The sequence below is a fragment of the Pelobates fuscus genome, chromosome 10, assembly GCF_036172605.1.
Source record: "Pelobates fuscus isolate aPelFus1 chromosome 10, aPelFus1.pri, whole genome shotgun sequence".
Taxonomy (NCBI): Eukaryota; Metazoa; Chordata; class Amphibia; order Anura; family Pelobatidae; genus Pelobates; species Pelobates fuscus.
This window is the reverse complement of record NC_086326.1, coordinates 29,013,750-29,031,771: the sequence shown is the minus strand read 5'-3', so window position 1 is coordinate 29,031,771 and position 18,022 is coordinate 29,013,750. Positions and strand designations below refer to the sequence as shown.

Sequence of the window (18,022 nt, the reverse complement as noted above, 5' to 3'; positions counted from 1 at the left end):
ACAAGCCAAAAAGTGCCTTATCTAAAGTAGATGATCATGGTAGATCCCTTCTCCAGAGAATGACTTTGAGAAAGCCTGGGGGGGGTACACCAATGAAATTAATCCTTAACATTGAGCATCCAAGCCCAACAGATGCAGACCAGTATGTGATGGGAATGTATTGGAAAAAGGGTTCCTACCGTAAATTAGGGCATTTCTACCTCAAAGATATGTGTAACTCTTCTGAGTGGCAAGGGGCCACCCATATGGTCCCTAACCCATTAAAACCTCATATCCAGACCTTTCAAGACATGATGGCCATTGCTAACCCCACCTTTGAAGATACCATGGCCACTGAAACAGGTTTTAATGATGTAAATTTATGGTTAGAATGGATGAAATATAATGCTAATAAGCATAATAAGACCGCATGCTATGTGTGTGGCAGTGCCCGGCCTCACCTGGGTACTGTACCTCTAATCCTGCCAGTAGATGTAGAGGAATGTGTTTTAAGCCTTTTTGCCTATCACTATAATTTTAACAGGTCCATATGTATTGCATGGACAAAGGAGTATCCTCTCCTAACCAAGGATGTCAAACCCCCAGATGGTATTACCGTGTATAAAGGTAATTACACTTGTTATGCTAATTATGATGGAATTGGTAAATTCTTGGGTAACTTCTCTAAGGGGTATTGTGCTACCTACAGAAATGTCTCTATGAACTTGTTGCAGTTTCACACCAGGTCATTAGGGGATATTTACTGGTTGTGTGGGGATTTACAGCTAAGATCCAGAATGGACAAAGAGTGGTGGGGGGAGTGTACTCTGGCTAAAGCCATTATGCCTATACAGATCATCTCTGACACACACCTCGTCACCCATGAGTCCAGGCACACTAAGGTTAAGCGTGACGCCCCAGTGAAAGGAAGTTTTGATCCTCATGTGTATATTGATGCCATTGGAGTGCCTAGGGGGGTGCCCAATGAGTTTAAAGCAAGAGATGAAGTTGCTGCAGGATTTGAATCACTTTTTGCCATAGTTACCACAAACAAGAATTTAAATTGGATAAATTACATTTATTATAATCAACAGCGTTTTGTTAATTATACCAGAGACGCCCTCCAGGGGTTGGCCGAACAGTTGCAGGCCACATCCCAAATGGCTTTCCAGAATAGAATGGCCCTAGATATGATCTTAGCCGAAAAAGGAGGGGTTTGTAAAATTTTGCCCGACACCATGACATGTTGTACCTATATCCCAGAAAACACAGGCCCTAATGGTAAAGTTACATTAGCCATAGAGAAATTGAATGACCTGTCTGAAGAGTTAAAAAGGAATTCTGGGATAAAAGATCCCTGGGAAAGATGGTTTGGTTGGATGACAGGATGGCAAAAGGCTTTAATGCATATTGGTATGGCTATACTAATTTTTCTTTTTTATCTTTGCTCTTCTCTTTTGTTGTATCCTCCCATGTCTGAGAAAATCCCTCATGAAGACTGTTGACCAAGCGGCACCCACTTTCACCCATCTCGAAGTTGATGACCAAGATTTCCAAGACATCAACTCACCCTGTCTGCCGCTGCAAACAATCCCTTTTGTTGATAAAGTGCAGGAATTCTAGGAAGGGACTAGCTTAGGGACAGCATCTGTCAGTGAATGGTAAAGGCCCCGTGTGGAGAAGTGGTGGGTTAGCTGCCATGGGACACCCATGGGTGTGAAGTGTTCGAGAGCCATACTGACGGATGAGTTAGCCTATCAGGGTCAGATCTAGGGACAGTCTTGCACTTTGCATTAACACCTAGCTAGCGGCCACGGGGTTTCTGTGCCTTTGGGTTAACACGTCTTCCCGATACTAACTTAATAAAGTTTTTATCTCTTAGAATCTAACATTTCATAGGGGGGACTGATGTGGGATTATTAAAAATCTTTATTGTACTTGTATTGAATTATTGCACTAACTCCATTTTAACTTTATACTGTGACAATCCTCCATTTTGTCCTCCTAACCTGACTTCTTCAATCCTCCATTTTGTCCTCATAACCTAACTTGTTCATTTTAAAACTACCTTACATGACAGAATTTCCCAGCACATCTAATACAATAGACAAAGACTGTATTTTCTATAAAGACATGATTAACACAGGAATTGCTGACTTTTCCTTAACTTGCAACATAGTATAATTTGAAGGCCATGAGAACACAGTAGTAATGAAATGTTCTATTCATAAGAGACCTTGCACCTGGCCACGAGGCCTGAGATCACCGACTGTGTAAAATGACGCTCAAGACCCCCTTGTCCCCACCCGTGTCCAGAACAATCCCACCTCTTGGTGGGTGGGCACGGGACTAACCACTTAGTTTTTGAGCCAATTAATAATATTGATAGGAGGACACTAATCCCGACACTTAACAATTAATCCAATTAATGATGTTTATTTGCTGATATTCTAATAATCAATGATGACGTAAAATGCCTCTTAAAAGGGCCTGCGCGCCCACTTTTTAATCACTTGCCAATACATTTTCTCGAAGTTATTTTAACCTGAACCTTGTGTGTCAGACTTAATTACTTCAGCGTATATACGCAATTCAATTTTACTAATTTGGACAGGAACAGATAGACATTTAAACATTTTGGTTTACTGCTAAAAAGTACCATAACAGTGGACTTGCCCCACAGTTCATTTGAGCATGGAGATTTACACTGGCTCTTAAATAAGTTTATACACACATTTAAATGTATCTTAATAAACCAATGACTGATATTCACACTGACTGAAATACACCCATACAGTGAAGAAAAAAAGTATTTCACCCCTTGCTGATTTTGAACGTTTGCCCACTGACAAAGAAATCATCAGTCTATAATTTGAATGATACGGTAGGTGTATTTTAACAGTGACAGAATAACAACCCCCGCAAAATAAACGCATGTCAAAAAAGTTATAAATTGATTTGCATGTCAGTAAGAGAAAAAAATATTTGATCCCCTATCAATCAGCAAGATTTCTGGCTCCCATTTATACAGGTAACGAGCTGAAATTAGGAGCACTCTCTTAAAGGGAGCAATCAATCAGATTCCAAACTCTCGACCATGGCCAAGACCAAAGAGCTCTCCAAGGATGTCAGGGACAAGATTGTAGACCTACACAAGGCTGGAATAGGCTACAAGGCCATCGCCAAGCAGCCACTCAATGACATACAGACACTTACTGACAGACACACACAGACACTTACTGACAGACATACACGCAGACACTTACTGACAGACATACACGCACACACTTACTGACAGACATACACGCACACACTTACTGACAGACATACACGCACACACTTACTGACAGACATACACGCACACACTCACTGACAGACATACACGCACACACTCACTGACAGACATACACGCACTCACTCACTGACAGACACACTCACTGACAGACACACTCACTGACAGACACACTCACTGACAGACACACTCACTGACAGACACATTCACTGACAGACACACTCACTGACAGACACACTCACTGACAGACACACTCACTGACAGACACACTCACTGACAGACACACTCACTGACAGACACACACAGCTGTTATAGAAGAATAAGACACATTGTCCATTTGTGGGCTACAAAAAACAAACAAACAAACAAAAAACAAAAAACAAAAAACCACGACATGTAGGGTGTAAAGGATAAAATTATGGAGGTGCACAAAATTGAATGCTCTTTCAATTTCATAGTCTAACCTAAAAACTAATCGCATCCCTATATAGTTTCTGTCATAAAACTCCAGATGTATCTACATCACTGAATTCAGAGGTCTCATTGACCCCCTTTTATTATGTTAACCTGAACATGTAAATTTTATATTTAAAAAGAAAAAAGCTAGTTTATGTTTTGGCAAACTATAGTGTGTGTGTTTAATAAAGTTGTGTTATTCAAATGGCTATGCCCAAGTGGTTAAACACACAGATGTAGTTTATAGAGCACTAGAAGTTGCTTCTTTCCAGACTCCGCCCCTCACAAATACTGTCAGCCAATCACAGCCGGGCGCAGCGCTGGTGAGGACGCAAACTGCGCCGTGATTGGTTACTTTCTCGGATTTTTTTGGCGGGAAGAACTGCAGGACTCTGTGCCCACGGTAAAGGGGTGGAAGCAGTGTGTGGCCGCACCGTGGGCACCGGCAGGCAGAGCCGTCCATTCCTGGCATTTAGCGGGTACGAGCGCTGCACATTGTTATCTGAAGGCTGTCAGGTGTCCTAGCTGGGAAGTGGCCTCAGCTGCTGCAGAACCTCTTTAATGGGCAGGTCAATATCTGCTCCCTGTAACCACCCCCTGCCCCCACCCTTCCCTAGTCATTGGCTAATGGGAAGGAATGTGTACTAACAATGACTAACCCGTATATGTACAGAGCTGTTGTGTAAATTGTCTGTACAAATATCTTTTATTATAACTTTACAGAGATAATGTTGGTATTAAATGTCTACATCCAGCATCTTTACATTTGAGGATAAGCACATAAAGAGTGCTGCCCAGCAGTGTGTGCATATTAGAGGTTGCACGTAGGAAAAAACATCCATTCATTAGTGAAAAATGAGTAATCTGCAATTCCACCAACCCCCTCCCCCCCCCCCCCCCCCCCCTTTTATATAATTTTTATTTTATTCATAAAAAAAAGTAAAACGTCTAAATGCAAGTGGTAGTGGTCACGGCAAGGGTGCATAAGTTATTATTACACTGTGGAATATTGCTATTTAATATAACTTGTGTAGTGCATCAATAATTTGACTCCTGGGTAGAGGACAAATGGCAGAGAGAAATTGCTCATTTGATCAAAAGGAGCTTCTGCAAGGTGTGAAAAGGAATGCCCTATTTGATCTATCAAAGGTCCTGCAAGGTAAGACATTTTACACTTGAGCTGCCTATATGTCTAGTTTCAATGTAAACTAACTGACTTTGACCATATGGCACAAACTCAATTAGTTCAATCCTTTCAATATGGTAATGGTACTAGTTTCATGAAGTGATCTTTAACCCTTTCACCACCACAACTGTGTCACGCACACTCTTGGAGTAGAGTGCGTTTGTGACCGTAGTCTGTGCAACATAGCCACTTACAGCACTTTGTCGCATTTATGGTGACAGGAGGTCCTATGGTACTAAGGAGTTTGAGGTTTGACACTTACTTGGCTCCCCTGGGTGATATAGTCCTTACAGGCTTCTGAGATATTGCTAAAGTGGAAGTTCCCATTCTGCTTTAGCAATATTAAAGAAATGCTCCAAGCTCCGTAACACTACAGTGAGCTTTAGTTGTTCTGGTGCCGGGTATTCCCTGGCATCCTTGTTTTAGAATGGTCTGTTTTCTTACCTGAGGTCTGCCAGGCTTCTCCCTCTGCTGTAGCCTACAGGAGAGCTAGGAGCTTCTGTTGGCTCTCTTGTGCTAATGTGTGCAGGGCCGGCTAATTGGCTGAGAGCATCAGCTGATTGCTCTCTGCTAAAGTGCCTTGCAGCACCGGGCTTAATTGAGAGCCTGTCATGCAGTTTGACTACTTACATTGGGAGGTGTCAGGGCACCCCTGGCATCATTACCACTACAGTCCGCTGTAGTTTTTATGATAGTTGGAGTGTTACTTTAAAGGAACCCCATAGTGTTAGGTGACTTCCCCTAACAGCCAATAAAATGCTTTCCCTTCACAGGGAAGTATTGGGAGGCTAGTGTGCATGGACAGCAATGCACTGCCCAACCAAGTGCTTCGATTGAGAATAGAACCTCAAGTGGCAGCCAGGAAGACAGCCACCAGAGGTGTGTTTAACCCTGTAATGAAAACATTGCTGTTCCTACAAAATGGAAATGACAAACATACGCGTCTTGAAGGCAGGGTGGAGTCTACGGCTTTCAATGCCAAAAAAGAACAGAACATAACCGCAATGTAGCTCAGATCAGCATCTTTATGTGCCCAAGTCATGTTGAATAGTTGGGCTGCTAAATGAATACAGGAAGGTAGGTATTTCAATGAAATTCCAACACAGTCAAAATTAGTATTTCATGAAGATTCTATATTAAATACTGATATATATAAAAAAAAAAAAATATATATATATATATATATATATATTTTTTTTTTTATTATTATTTTTTTTTTTGGGGGGGGGGGGGTTGTGGTTGGGGGAGGTGATCTACTTTAATTATTTTGTATGTAGGTACTTGCTCAGTCTAATAGGTTATTCCTTTGTCATTTAACCATTTTCACAAAATACAGAAACATATGAAATTTGCTAATTTTCTAATAACCTTTTCTTTGCAGTGAGAAACTCAAGCTTATATGTGTAACATGGAAGCACACTACACACATCATGCATCTCTGTGTACAACTAAGCAATATCCAGGGTCACCGGATCCTCAGAACAACGTAGTAGGAAACCAGGTATGCATGGAGTTATGGTGCTTAATAAAGTGCTGCTACTTATGGGAGACATGAGAATTACATGTTTTTCACATGACACATTTTCTATTCAGTTTTGCATTTTCTAGTTATTTTTTGCGCTCTCCTTCTCTATATCTCTCTCATTGGGGGCACCATATGTTGCATCACACTTGTTACATTTGTGTATTCTGCATTGATTCACCATAATAAAATTGGGTGACCTTTCATACCCTAAATGCACATTTAGTTATTATTTTTTGCTCTGGGACACTATAGGCACCCAGAACACTTTGCCTCATTGTCCCAGTGTCCCTGTCCCCTTAAGCCTGGCATTGGGGGAGGAGGATCACAAGGCAAGTGTAAAAATATATATATTTTTTTTAACCTTTATTTGCCATTTGTGGGAAGGTGGCAGAGGCCACTATATCTACACATCTTAAAGGAACACTATAGTCACCTAAATTACTTTAGCTAAATAAAGCAGTTTTAGTGTATAGATCATTCCCCTGCAATTTCACTGCTCAATTCACTGTCATTTAGGAGTTAAATCACTTTGTTTCTGTTTATGCAGCCCTAGCCACACCTCCCTTGGCTATGATTGACAGAGCCTGCATGAAAAAAAACTGGTTTCACTTTCAAACAGATGTCATTTACCTTAAATAATTGTATCTCAATCTCTAAATTGAACTTTAATCACATACAGGAGGCTCTTGTATGGTCCAGCAATTAACATAGCAGGGGATAAGAAAATCTTAATTAAACAGAACTTGCAATAAAGAAAGCCTAAATAGGGCTGTCTAAACAGGAAGTGTTTATGGAAGGCTGTGCAAGTCACATGCAGGGAGGGTTCATAAACAAAGGGATTTAACTCCTAAATGGCAGAGGATTGAGCAGTGAGGCTGCAGGGGCATGTTCTATACACCAAAACTGATTCATTATGCTGAAGTTGTTCAGGTGACTATAGTGTCCCTTTAATGAAGTAGTTCTGGTGTCTCTAGCCTGTCTCTGCAAACAGGGACAAAACGTGGGGGATGGGGTGGACATTATGTAAATTTAGGGATAGGAATGCAGATTTATATTCATAGCGTTAGTGTTCTTTTAACAAATTGCAAACATACTGAATATTAGACAGTTAAATGTTGTAGACTCTTTGATAAATCTCCCTCATATATGTTTTCATTGAATAAGCTAAATTTTGATGATTCCTGTGATAAACTCAGCGCTCAGGTGGCGCATTACCTGAACACTTACTTTAAAAACAAAAATAATGTTTTTCATTTAATGATGTTTATTTTATTAGAGCAGAAACCGAACAACTTGTAGCATGCGATCTGAGACTAACTAATTTTCCATAAATTTTAATATGCTTGAAAGATTTCCAGGTACTTGGGTTTTTCATTTCAAGATACATTTTTGTTTCTTTTATAGACATGTTGTTTTACAGTGATTCAAATGGGAAAATAATTAACTTATACGGATGTGCAGCATTTTTTCCTTTCCTGAAATGTTTACAATTCTATTTGAAGCATATTGTGAGGCCCAGCACGGAACATTCTACTCTCTCTCTCTCTCTCTCTCTCTCTCTCTCTCTCTCTCTCTCTCTCTCTCTCTCTCTCTCTCTCTCTCTCTCTCTCTCTCTCTCTCTCTCTCTCTCTCTCTCTCTCTCTCTCTCTCTCTCTCTCTCTCTCTCTCTCTCTCTCTCTCTCTCTCTCTCTCGTGAGCAACATATTTTCATTTTTTTTTGTCACTTTAAATACTCTTTATTTTAGTTTTCTCATAGTTTAAAAAAAAACACACAAAATACATTAACCCCTTAAGGACACATGACATGTCATGATTCCCTTTTATTCCAGAAGTTTGGTCCTTAAGGGGTTAAACAGACCAAATACTTGCATTGTCTCATACATAATACATTCTACCTGAGAGGAAAAGTGACCGCTAGGAGAGAGGTACTTATCTATTCCTTATATATAAAACAAAATCTAAAGTGCATATTTTACTCAGACTTTATGTAAGTGACAATGCTATATCAAGACATTTCTCTGTTAATAGTTTATTAATGACCGGGTATTTATTTCTCCAGCTTATACTCAGTTCCATCTATAGTTGTTTTACCCATTGGGTATAACTTATTTCTGTAGGTTGTTTCCAATTTCTTGCCATGAGAATCTTCACAGCCAGAAAGCCATGTGTAACCAAATAGTATTGAGATGCTGTTAAATCCGGCCAGCCCAAACGTAATAATGATGTCATCGGAATTTTATCAATTTTAATCTTATCAATATTGTATAACGTTTTGTATACCTGATCCCATAGTGTTTTAATTTTTGGGCAACTCCACTATGTGTGTAGATGACTTCCCCCTGCCTTCTAGCATCTCCAACAGATATTTAGAGCACTCGGGTCAATTTTATTTAGTCTCGTTAGCACTAGGTACCACCTATTACATACTTGTGTTTCACCCCAGACACTAACATCAATATTAATATTGTACTAAATTTCCTATATTTTTTTTTTAAACTAGTTTGTTAAAGTGGTTTGAGACATTGTTCGAATCAACATATAACAAAAAGTAGAATCATTAAACAAAAAAAAATTCCACTTGGGAAGTATATAAGCGTTAATAATATTCTTCCTAGCCAGCTCAATAACATAGTATTTCACAGTATTTGTTTGTCTGAGAGCATAGCACCTAATTATTCAAAACTCCCCTTCGCCTCTCTAAAGCCATACATATGCAGTATTTGGTTTTTATATCCGCATCGCAATTTCTGAACATAACCACTCATTTATCTATATTTATCTTGTAATTAGAAATCTCACTGTACAGGGATATCTCATTAAATGAACAGAGACAGTGGGATCGGTCAGGGTCACTATGGTATCATCAGCATACATACACTTCTTCAGATCTTTTGAAGCTACTGTAATCCCCCTAATGGGTGGGTTTGACCTTATTCTTACTGCTAAAGGCTCCATAGATTAATATGTATAGTATTGGTGAGAGAGGACAACCCTGACGGATACCGTTACCCAAGAAAAAACTATCAGAACATAAATCCACTCCCACCACCCTAGCCATTGGATCTTGATATATGGTTTAATTGCTGCCTTCACCCATCCACAAAAGCCCATAGATTCCAACACCCCAAACATATTGTGTACACATATTCCGTTTATTTGCCTTATAATATAGGTACTCTATACATGCATATAACTAGATACATTTTAAATATAGGATTAATGCACTTTACTAAGTTTTGTGCACTTTGGAATACTTTAAACACTTTAAAAAATATGTACACTTTACAATTTTATGCACTTTATAAAATGGTACCCTTTAATAATAGTATGCACATCATGTGGCATGTATATTTTGTGCATTTACCTTAAATAGTTTATTTTTTCAAAATGGTAACTTGCCGATATTCTGTACATCTATCGCCTGAAAGTTCACAGATTATCAGTATTGGCTCTTAAAAAAAAAAAAAAAAAAAAATCTATCGGTCGATCCCTAGTATCTTATGTTATGTTCTTTAAGTGGTGCCAGGGCTGCAGCAAACTTTTTTTTTTTAATTGTGATGCTTTTAAATCTTTCTCATATTAGCTTTTTTGTTTAATTTGAAGAGAGTATAAAACGGCTACCAAATCTCTTGGACTTGATTCTAGAATACTTTGCAGTTTTCTCCCACGATATGTGTTTTCAATCGCCAATTCTTGATTTTGTGGGTTGATGCAGGGACGTTTTAGCCGCGAGGCAAACAAGGCATTTGCCTTGGTCGACATTTTCCAGGGGGTGGCAAAAAAAGCCGCCCCCAAATGCCCAGGGCAAATGCCTTGTTAGCCTGTCGGTTAACTGACAAGGCAGGCTGCTGGGTGGCGGCCGGCGAGGGAGCACTTTCCCCTGAGCTCTCTGCTCAGCTCCCTAGCGCGCCGGCCGCAGAGTGAGGCTGGGAGCTGAAATATGACGTCATATTCCGGCTCCCAGCCTCACTCTGCGGGCGGCGCGCGAGTGAGCTGAGCAGAGAGCTCAGGGGAAAGTGCTCCCGCACCGGCCGGCCGCCCAGCAGCCACTGGACCCCCAGGGAGTAAGGAGGCTGGGGGGGGTTGAATAAAAAAAATAAATAAAAATGTGTGTGTGTCTTAGCTAGTGAGTGTGTGTGTGTGTGTGTGTGTGTGTGTGTGTATTTAGGAGGGGGGGGGAAGGGTTGGGAACGGGTGGCGCAGGGGGGGTAGAGGGGTGCCTGAGTTTTGTCCTGCGTAGGGCAGCACAAAACCAGGATACACCACTGGGTTGATGTCTAGCGCTTCAAAGAATTCAAACAGAAATTATTTTATATTTTCATGATGGATTCAGGGATATTTTTTTATTCTGATGTTCTTTATTCTTTGTCTGTCTTCTATTAGATGTATTCTCTGTTCCAAGCTGTTTACATAATCTTTTGTTCTTTCTTGCGCCTCCGTAACCATCTTGTACTGGAATTCCATTTTTTTTTCATATTTTTCTTCCATCTTTGTTATTTTTATGCCACTTTCTTCTATTTGTTTTAGTTGACATGTACTATTATTAATCTCCAGTTTGAAGGTTTCTGTTTGATTTTCTAGATTGGTTTTGATAAATTCCTGCAAACTAAACGTGTATTTTCTCCTATCCTCCATAAGAGATTCTTCTGATAATGAATAGTCTCTTACTTGTTTATTTTGAGGAGAGATGATGGGCGATACTCCTTTATCTTGTTTAAGTTAATTTTTCCTTGGGATCTTTGCAGTAGTCATTTATTTCACTGCTTAGTCTGGTGGCCCCTTTTTGTTTTTATGTCTTTCTTATTTCTCTCTCTACCTTCTGTTTCAATCCCCCTTATGCAGTTCCAATGTTGAACTTTTTTATTGTTTTCTTCACAACTTCTTGATAATGTGGATATTTCCAAATCTTTATATATATATATATATTTTAGTTTGCTTTTCTCAAATACTATTACTGATTTGTAGTAAATTGAAACTGCTTTAAAAGCTTTCTCACGATTTTCTCTGATAATCAAATCATCTGCCTTACTTTAGTCTCCACAACACACAGAACGAATTGAGAGATATTGTTCAAATATATACAGATTACTGACCGATATTACTTTAAAAGTTGGTAACTTGAGATCATAAACACACGTGGGCTTAATGTTTGTACTTGCTTTTGTTTTGCACTCGTCTAAACTTTTTTTGCCACAGAATAGCTTTCTATACAATAGCTTCACACACAAAGTGCAAGTAAAACAGGGTGTTCTGAGTGGATAGAATAGCTTTCGATATTTCAGATTTTATCTGGTCAAATCTCCTCTGTCTCTCCTTCTTTACTTATTCACATTTTCATTCTTAAGTACTGGGAAATATCCTGAACAGATCATCCTCCAGATTATTGTGAGGTATACTCCATCAAAAAGGACACGTATGTTAAAATGTACAAGTTACATGCTCTGTTAAAACATAAATGAGTAAAACTGCTATGTGTCTTTTCAGATGCATGCAGTTCTACCCTTTACTCTGTTCAGATGTTAATGAGATGTGTACCTCAGCCAATCAAAAATGGCTGTTGGGATTAAACTTCCACTTGTTGCTACTGCAGTGGGAGGCCATCTTTTTCATGTAGTCCTAGATGGGACATAGTTTTAATCTCCACTACCCATTTACACGTGACAAATATGGATGATAAACCTGTTGGCTTCAAATTGAAGCATGGAAATTCACGGAATGGCACAAATGATATGCATCGCGTGCGTGTGTATATGTATGTATATATAATATGCACACATATAGTATTGCCTTTCTAAAATGTAATTTATTTTGTGTAAAATAGAATTGGAAAAGCTGCCTGTAAATAAGCCTTAAGACACAAAACATAGGATACCAATATTGTAACAATCATTGTTCAGCTGGAGGGCTTTATGACTTCTTTACTAATATCTAACAATGACTAAATACCCCAAAAATCTATGTACAATGTTTTTATTTATTTTATGAAAGTATACAGATTCCAAAATGAGTCAGTTTTGCAGTCCGTACTTATATCATCTTGACAATTGAGTGATGGTCATACATTCTGAGTTTGTTTGCCTATGGCTGTAATTTCACACATTTCTCCCCGGGCCAGCTTTGATTTTGAAATGTTTACTGAGAGAGGGCATTGTGAAAGTAAAGCATCTTTTAAAAATTGCACAATGTATTGTAGCACAACATACATTTTTGATTTACTGAATTGTATGAGTTTGTTGGGTATCAGTAACCAGATTATTCAAATAAAGCACATAATAAACTTTGTGTGTGTGTGTGTGTGTATATATATATATATATATATATATATATATATATATATATATATATATATACATACATACATGTCAGTTTTGCTTTGTTAAATCATATAATTAGTATATATAGTATATTTAACAAAGCAAAACTGACATGTTATTTGAACACAAGGTATATTTATTGAGGCAAAAGTACTACTTTGGGGCAAAGCGCTACAAAAGTAGCAATCACTATAATCACTTAAAACTCTCACTTATAACTCTCTCCCATAGTTTCTTTCTTTTTGGTTTTGTAAATTTGTTCAATAGTTTTTAAATTCAAACCATGCTTTCTTGTACTCATGGTAATTCATTTTTATTCTTTTTGGATAAATTAGATTTATTTTCTTCCCCCCTGTTTCTAGCCTATGAGTGCAACACTGCGTGAACGTCTCAGAAAATCTCGAAGGTCTTTTAGTTCAGCATGTCCTGTTGTAAAACGTCTTAAAATAGACAGTGAAGACATTGAGGGGTCTCTGACTAACAACTCTAATGTATGTGAAGATTCTCTGGAAAATGTAAAGAACACAGTTCTGTCTGGAGCTGTACATAGCAATATACAAACTGGAGATGTGCTTAGTCCACCAGACCGAATGTCACTGGAATCACTGCCGCAAACTACTAAAGACAGATCTACTGGTTACTTGGAGATGGTTGAGGAAAAAAGGAGATTATTAAAGCGAGTGGAGGACAAGGAAGAATTCTTGAGAAGACTGAAAATGGTTAAGCTTTATAGAGCTAAGGTACTAGAACAATTTTAGGTCCGCATTTGCGAACTTTTATTACAAAAAAAAAAAAAAATTAAATGGAGACTGAAAATAACCAAAGAACATGTGTGACTTTATATAAACTGCAATGTTTGCATTGCAGTACTAAGACTGCCTCTAGTCAGTCACTATAGGAGCTTCCTGGAGTTACATGGAGTTTGACGTCCTCACGCTTTGCATGAGGACATCCAGTGTCAAGGAAAACCCTCTTAGGAAATAATTGAGGCAAAACGTTCCTATGGGAAAGGCCTTATGCACGCGCCCCTCGCTGCGCATACTCATTAGGTCCCCCTCCCTCCATAAGCTGACATTGAAGGAGGCGGAGCGTGACTTAGAGCTGGTATCTGGTAAGTGATTAAAGGGTTATTTAACCTTTTACAACATTACGGGGGCGGAAAAACACGTTTGTGTGAGGAATACATCTTTGTATTCCTAACACTAAAATGTTCCTTTAAAATGCTTTTGAATCAAATTACCAATGAGGCACACTAAAATACCCTCTAAAAATAGTCTCGTGTAACTGGCACTGTTATTTTCTTTGAGCTACTTAAAGACTGGCTGTGTTATCATGAGATCTGTAATTCACAAAGATTTGCAGTGCTAATCTTGGCTGCCATATTGCCATACCTAATTTATTATTTTTATTATAAATAATAGTAATAATTATATATATATATATATATATATATATATAGTAACGGCGCCCCCATTCATAAAAGGGGTTAAAAGCCGTTTAGAGGATATTCCCTTCCTGATATACAGGCTGATTATTACTGAATGGCGTTCAGATAACATGCATACAGTTCAATCGCTATGGAGCCAACGTTTTCCCATAGTCTTTCGTTACACGAATAGGCTCCATGGCATGGCTATCTGGGGTAATGCTGTTCATACGGTTAAACTACCGAATGAACAGGCATTCGGTGAAATTACCAAATGCAGAAGGAAGGAGGCTGACTGTTCCATAGTTTGGGCGCTAAACACCGTTGGCTGTTCGGGACTTTAAAATGGCCGCAGTCACGTGTGAGCTACACGAACAGCGACCTCCCAGCGTTCACCAATTAAGCTGCGGTTAACTGCAGCTTCTGGAAGGTCAATTGATGGCACACTCTAGTTCCCAGGTGGTCGATTGTTCGGTAGATTCAATCTACCGAACGCCCAGACAGAAAGGCACGAACAAGCCTTTCTGCAGGGGAAAATCAAGCGTTTTAACATGGGTCCATAGTCTAAAGGGAGCAGGCGAGCAACCAGGCTTCTCCAATGCCCAGTGGTGAAGTTGGTTTTGCCACATCTCATATGTGTGTGTGTGTGTGTGTGTATATATATATATATATATATATATATATATATTATATATATATTTTTTTCTTCAGTCCTATACATCTGTGAAATTGTGAGGGTTCTCACTTTTTGCTGTAACATATTTTACTAAATTATAACTCTGTAAAACAACATGCTTAGACGTGTTCTGTGCACGACAATTTAAACTTCAGAAGAATGTTCTAGGACACGGACAGGCACAATTATCACTCCATGTTTTGTGGACAATATGTCCCATAATGCTATTCTAGCCATAAAGCTGGCAAAGCATCATAGGAGATGTATGTTGCCTAATAAGTAGTGTGGAGAGTGCATCATGGTTTGGTAGTGGGAGTGCCAAGGTAATCCTGGCAACAGAACCACTACAGTGAGTTGTTCTTTTGGCAGGTTAACTGTAAAACTGTGCTTAGAACCAATATATGATTTGTAAGACAATCTGATCTGCGTAAGTAACTCTCCGTCAATGTGATCGGTGTGCCTTTTGTGTAAGTATTTTTTGTTTATAGTTGAACTGTATATATGCATACAGCATATGTAACCATCTTCTTTTTTTCCAATTCACTGTGATATATTTTGGTTGTTGGCTTAATAAGTTTGCACGTTTTAAAACTTCACCCTGATAAAGTTACAACATTTCTCCCTCTGTCTCTCATTTAGAACAATTTAACAGAGCTACACTCTTTGATAGAAAAATGGAGGACAAGTAGCCAGCAAGTACTCTATGAACTCCAAACAACTTTATCATCCGAAAATTCCAAAATCAGCCTCACACAGCTAATAGAGAACTGTAATTTGGATGACAAATTACTGCAATATAATAGAGCAGAAGAGGATTTTGAAAATCTCTGAAACGTTGTATGTGAACACTGAAAGAGAAATGTCTTTAAGTTTAAGTAAGGTAACAAAACATTGTCTATATTTATATTGTTTACATTCGATTAATCATTTGCCTGTTTCTTGCTGTTTCACTATTAATAAACATATTGGTTCTCGTAACCTATCTTATGTCTACTACTTACAGTGTATGTGAACACTAAGCAAAATATCTGTATATCACTAGAATGAATGAGGTGCAAGCCAACTGACCACTCTACAAATGTGAAATAAATAAAAAAAACATGACGCCAAACATGCCATGAGTAAATGTAGAAGCCCCTGTTCTTCTAACAGCTGGACATTTAAGATTAATTATTTTTGCTTTCACAGCATGTCAGTGAACGTTTTAAGACAATCAGTGGGAAAAAATGTAATAATAAAACTCAATGGGGGTGTTTTTATTTGTAGTCTACTCACAAAGCCTGATCTCACTGTATATTTCTGAACATAATGATGCAGTATGGTAGTTTTATCAGTGTGTGAATACGGTTTTTACTGCAATACAATGGGCCCCTGTGGGGGTTTTTTCCCCCCTTCCCCCTCCCACGCTGTTTATCCTTATTCTGTACGATGTTTTAACCCATGGAAGACCACATATATCATGGCGTTTTTTTTATGTAATACTGATACATGGAACATTGTGTGGTTGTTCATAAAATCACTCTTGTGGTAATGTTAAGTTCAAGAAATACGTTGGAACAGGGGTAGGCAGCATTTGGCACTCCAGATTTGTGGACTACATCTTCCATAATGCTCTTATAGCTATAATGTTGGCAAAGTATTGGGGTAGATGTAGTCCACAACATCTGGCATGCTGAAGGTTGTCTACCACTGCTCTACAATGTTAAGAATAAGGAGCCTATTTTGTTAACATTGGGATCATCAAGCTTTATAGTGATGGTGGGGAGGGTGGCAGGTGGTGAGTTATCAAACTGTTTTTAAGTGGATTGACTACTTACTCTAGAAGAGCACAAGGACACTTCCTCATACAGAATGATACAATAGACAATAGTTTTGACCTACAACATTTTGGTCAAAGACTCCCACCACACACTAGTTTAGAATATATTTTTCTTCTTTTCATGATCTGTATTAAAAATATTTATTTCTTTATGGTAAAGAGATGAGCCTCAGAGCAAGTCGTTTCATTGTTAGTCTTTTAAGTAAGAAATAAAATATCAAGTTTAAACTGGAGTCATTGCATTCTCCTCCAGGCAAATATTTTCTAACTTCCAACTGCATTTTTGTTATATGAACTAATAGTTTTTTTTTTTTCTTTAAATGTTTCTAACATGTTGATTTTTAAAACAGTTTTGTTTTCTCCCAAAATGAACAGCGTAACATCCTTACCAGCGTTTAACGTGTCTGCGTATTTAGAAGGAAAGGACATATTTGGAAAGGACAGTGCTGTGATTCTTACTCATCTCTGTTGAGTGTCTGCAGAATTTTGCATTAGATTTTGATGAAACTAGGAACTGATATACTGTTGAGGCTTTGCAGTTCAATTCCAGTTCACCCCACTTTGCTTCATCCTTACAGAGTTACTCCAAACAATTTTTTTTTTTTTTAATAATAAAACACTGTTTATGAATGGAGCAACCCTTACTGGCATGTCCCAACCCTCTACAAAAAAAAAATAAACAGGAAAAAACGTACTTTGATCGAGCAATTATCTCTGTAGCCTGTACCTCCTATGGGGACATCAGTCCCGCTTGTTGAATGGGTAAGACATAGGCAGCACCTGGGGAGGAGGCACACCCGCCACCATTGATTCTGTCGCCAGCATGCTGTGTATGCTGACAACAGATGGCAACTATACCCAGAATTAACATAATGCAAAGGAACTCTGTGGAGTTATACCCCTGTCAACAAAGCATATTTTCCCTTCGTATAGTGGCAGTACTTACAAGTGGGATGTTCCTTAGGATTCTGGACAAGAAGCTCCCCCTTCTTTAGAATTTAAATGCTGTGCTCCGCCTGCTGCCTCCATATAAGCTGTAACTCAGAGACACTCACCAGTTCTTCTTGTCCCGGCAACGGGACGGACAGGTTCCCCCACAGTGCAGGTGGAGATTTGGTGCGTTCAGCACAGGTTGCTGACCGGGAGGTGAGTGCCCGATAGTTTCCCGGGCGGGAACTGAGCGGCAACCGTACTTCCGGGTTCGCGTTACGGAACGTGACCGGGTACTGTCTTTTGTGGTTTTTTCTGACTGAGTTCCCAGGCGGTTCTCCTTCATTGCTCATTACGCATGCGCACAGCGGTGGAACGCACGCCCGGGAGGCTTTGCGTTCCACCAAACACAGAATCAC

The 18,022-nt window shown here is 38.9% G+C and overlaps 1 protein-coding gene across 1 annotated transcript; it reads left to right on the top strand.

Moving 5' to 3' along the window:
* The first annotated feature begins 4,128 nt into the window (after positions 1 to 4,128).
* SFR1 (SWI5 dependent homologous recombination repair protein 1) lies at positions 4,129 to 15,729 on the top strand. Its single transcript, XM_063434149.1, has 4 exons — positions 4,129 to 4,206; positions 6,295 to 6,414; positions 13,115 to 13,492; positions 15,494 to 15,729. Exons 2-4 carry the CDS (start codon positions 6,313 to 6,315, stop codon positions 15,683 to 15,685), a joined length of 672 nt encoding a protein of 223 aa, XP_063290219.1. The 5' UTR covers positions 4,129 to 4,206; positions 6,295 to 6,312; the 3' UTR covers positions 15,686 to 15,729.
* Positions 15,730 to 18,022: the final 2,293 nt, after the last annotated feature.

Coding starts and splice junctions, on each gene's coding strand:
- SFR1 (XM_063434149.1), top strand. CDS start 6,313: ATGTGTAACATGGAAGCACACTACACACATCATGCATCTCTGTGTACA. Junction 6,415..13,114: donor ACAACGTAGTAGGAAACCAG/GTATGCATGGAG, acceptor CCCTGTTTCTAG/CCTATGAGTGCAACACTGCG. Junction 13,493..15,493: donor TTAAGCTTTATAGAGCTAAG/GTACTAGAACAA, acceptor TCTCTCATTTAG/AACAATTTAACAGAGCTACA.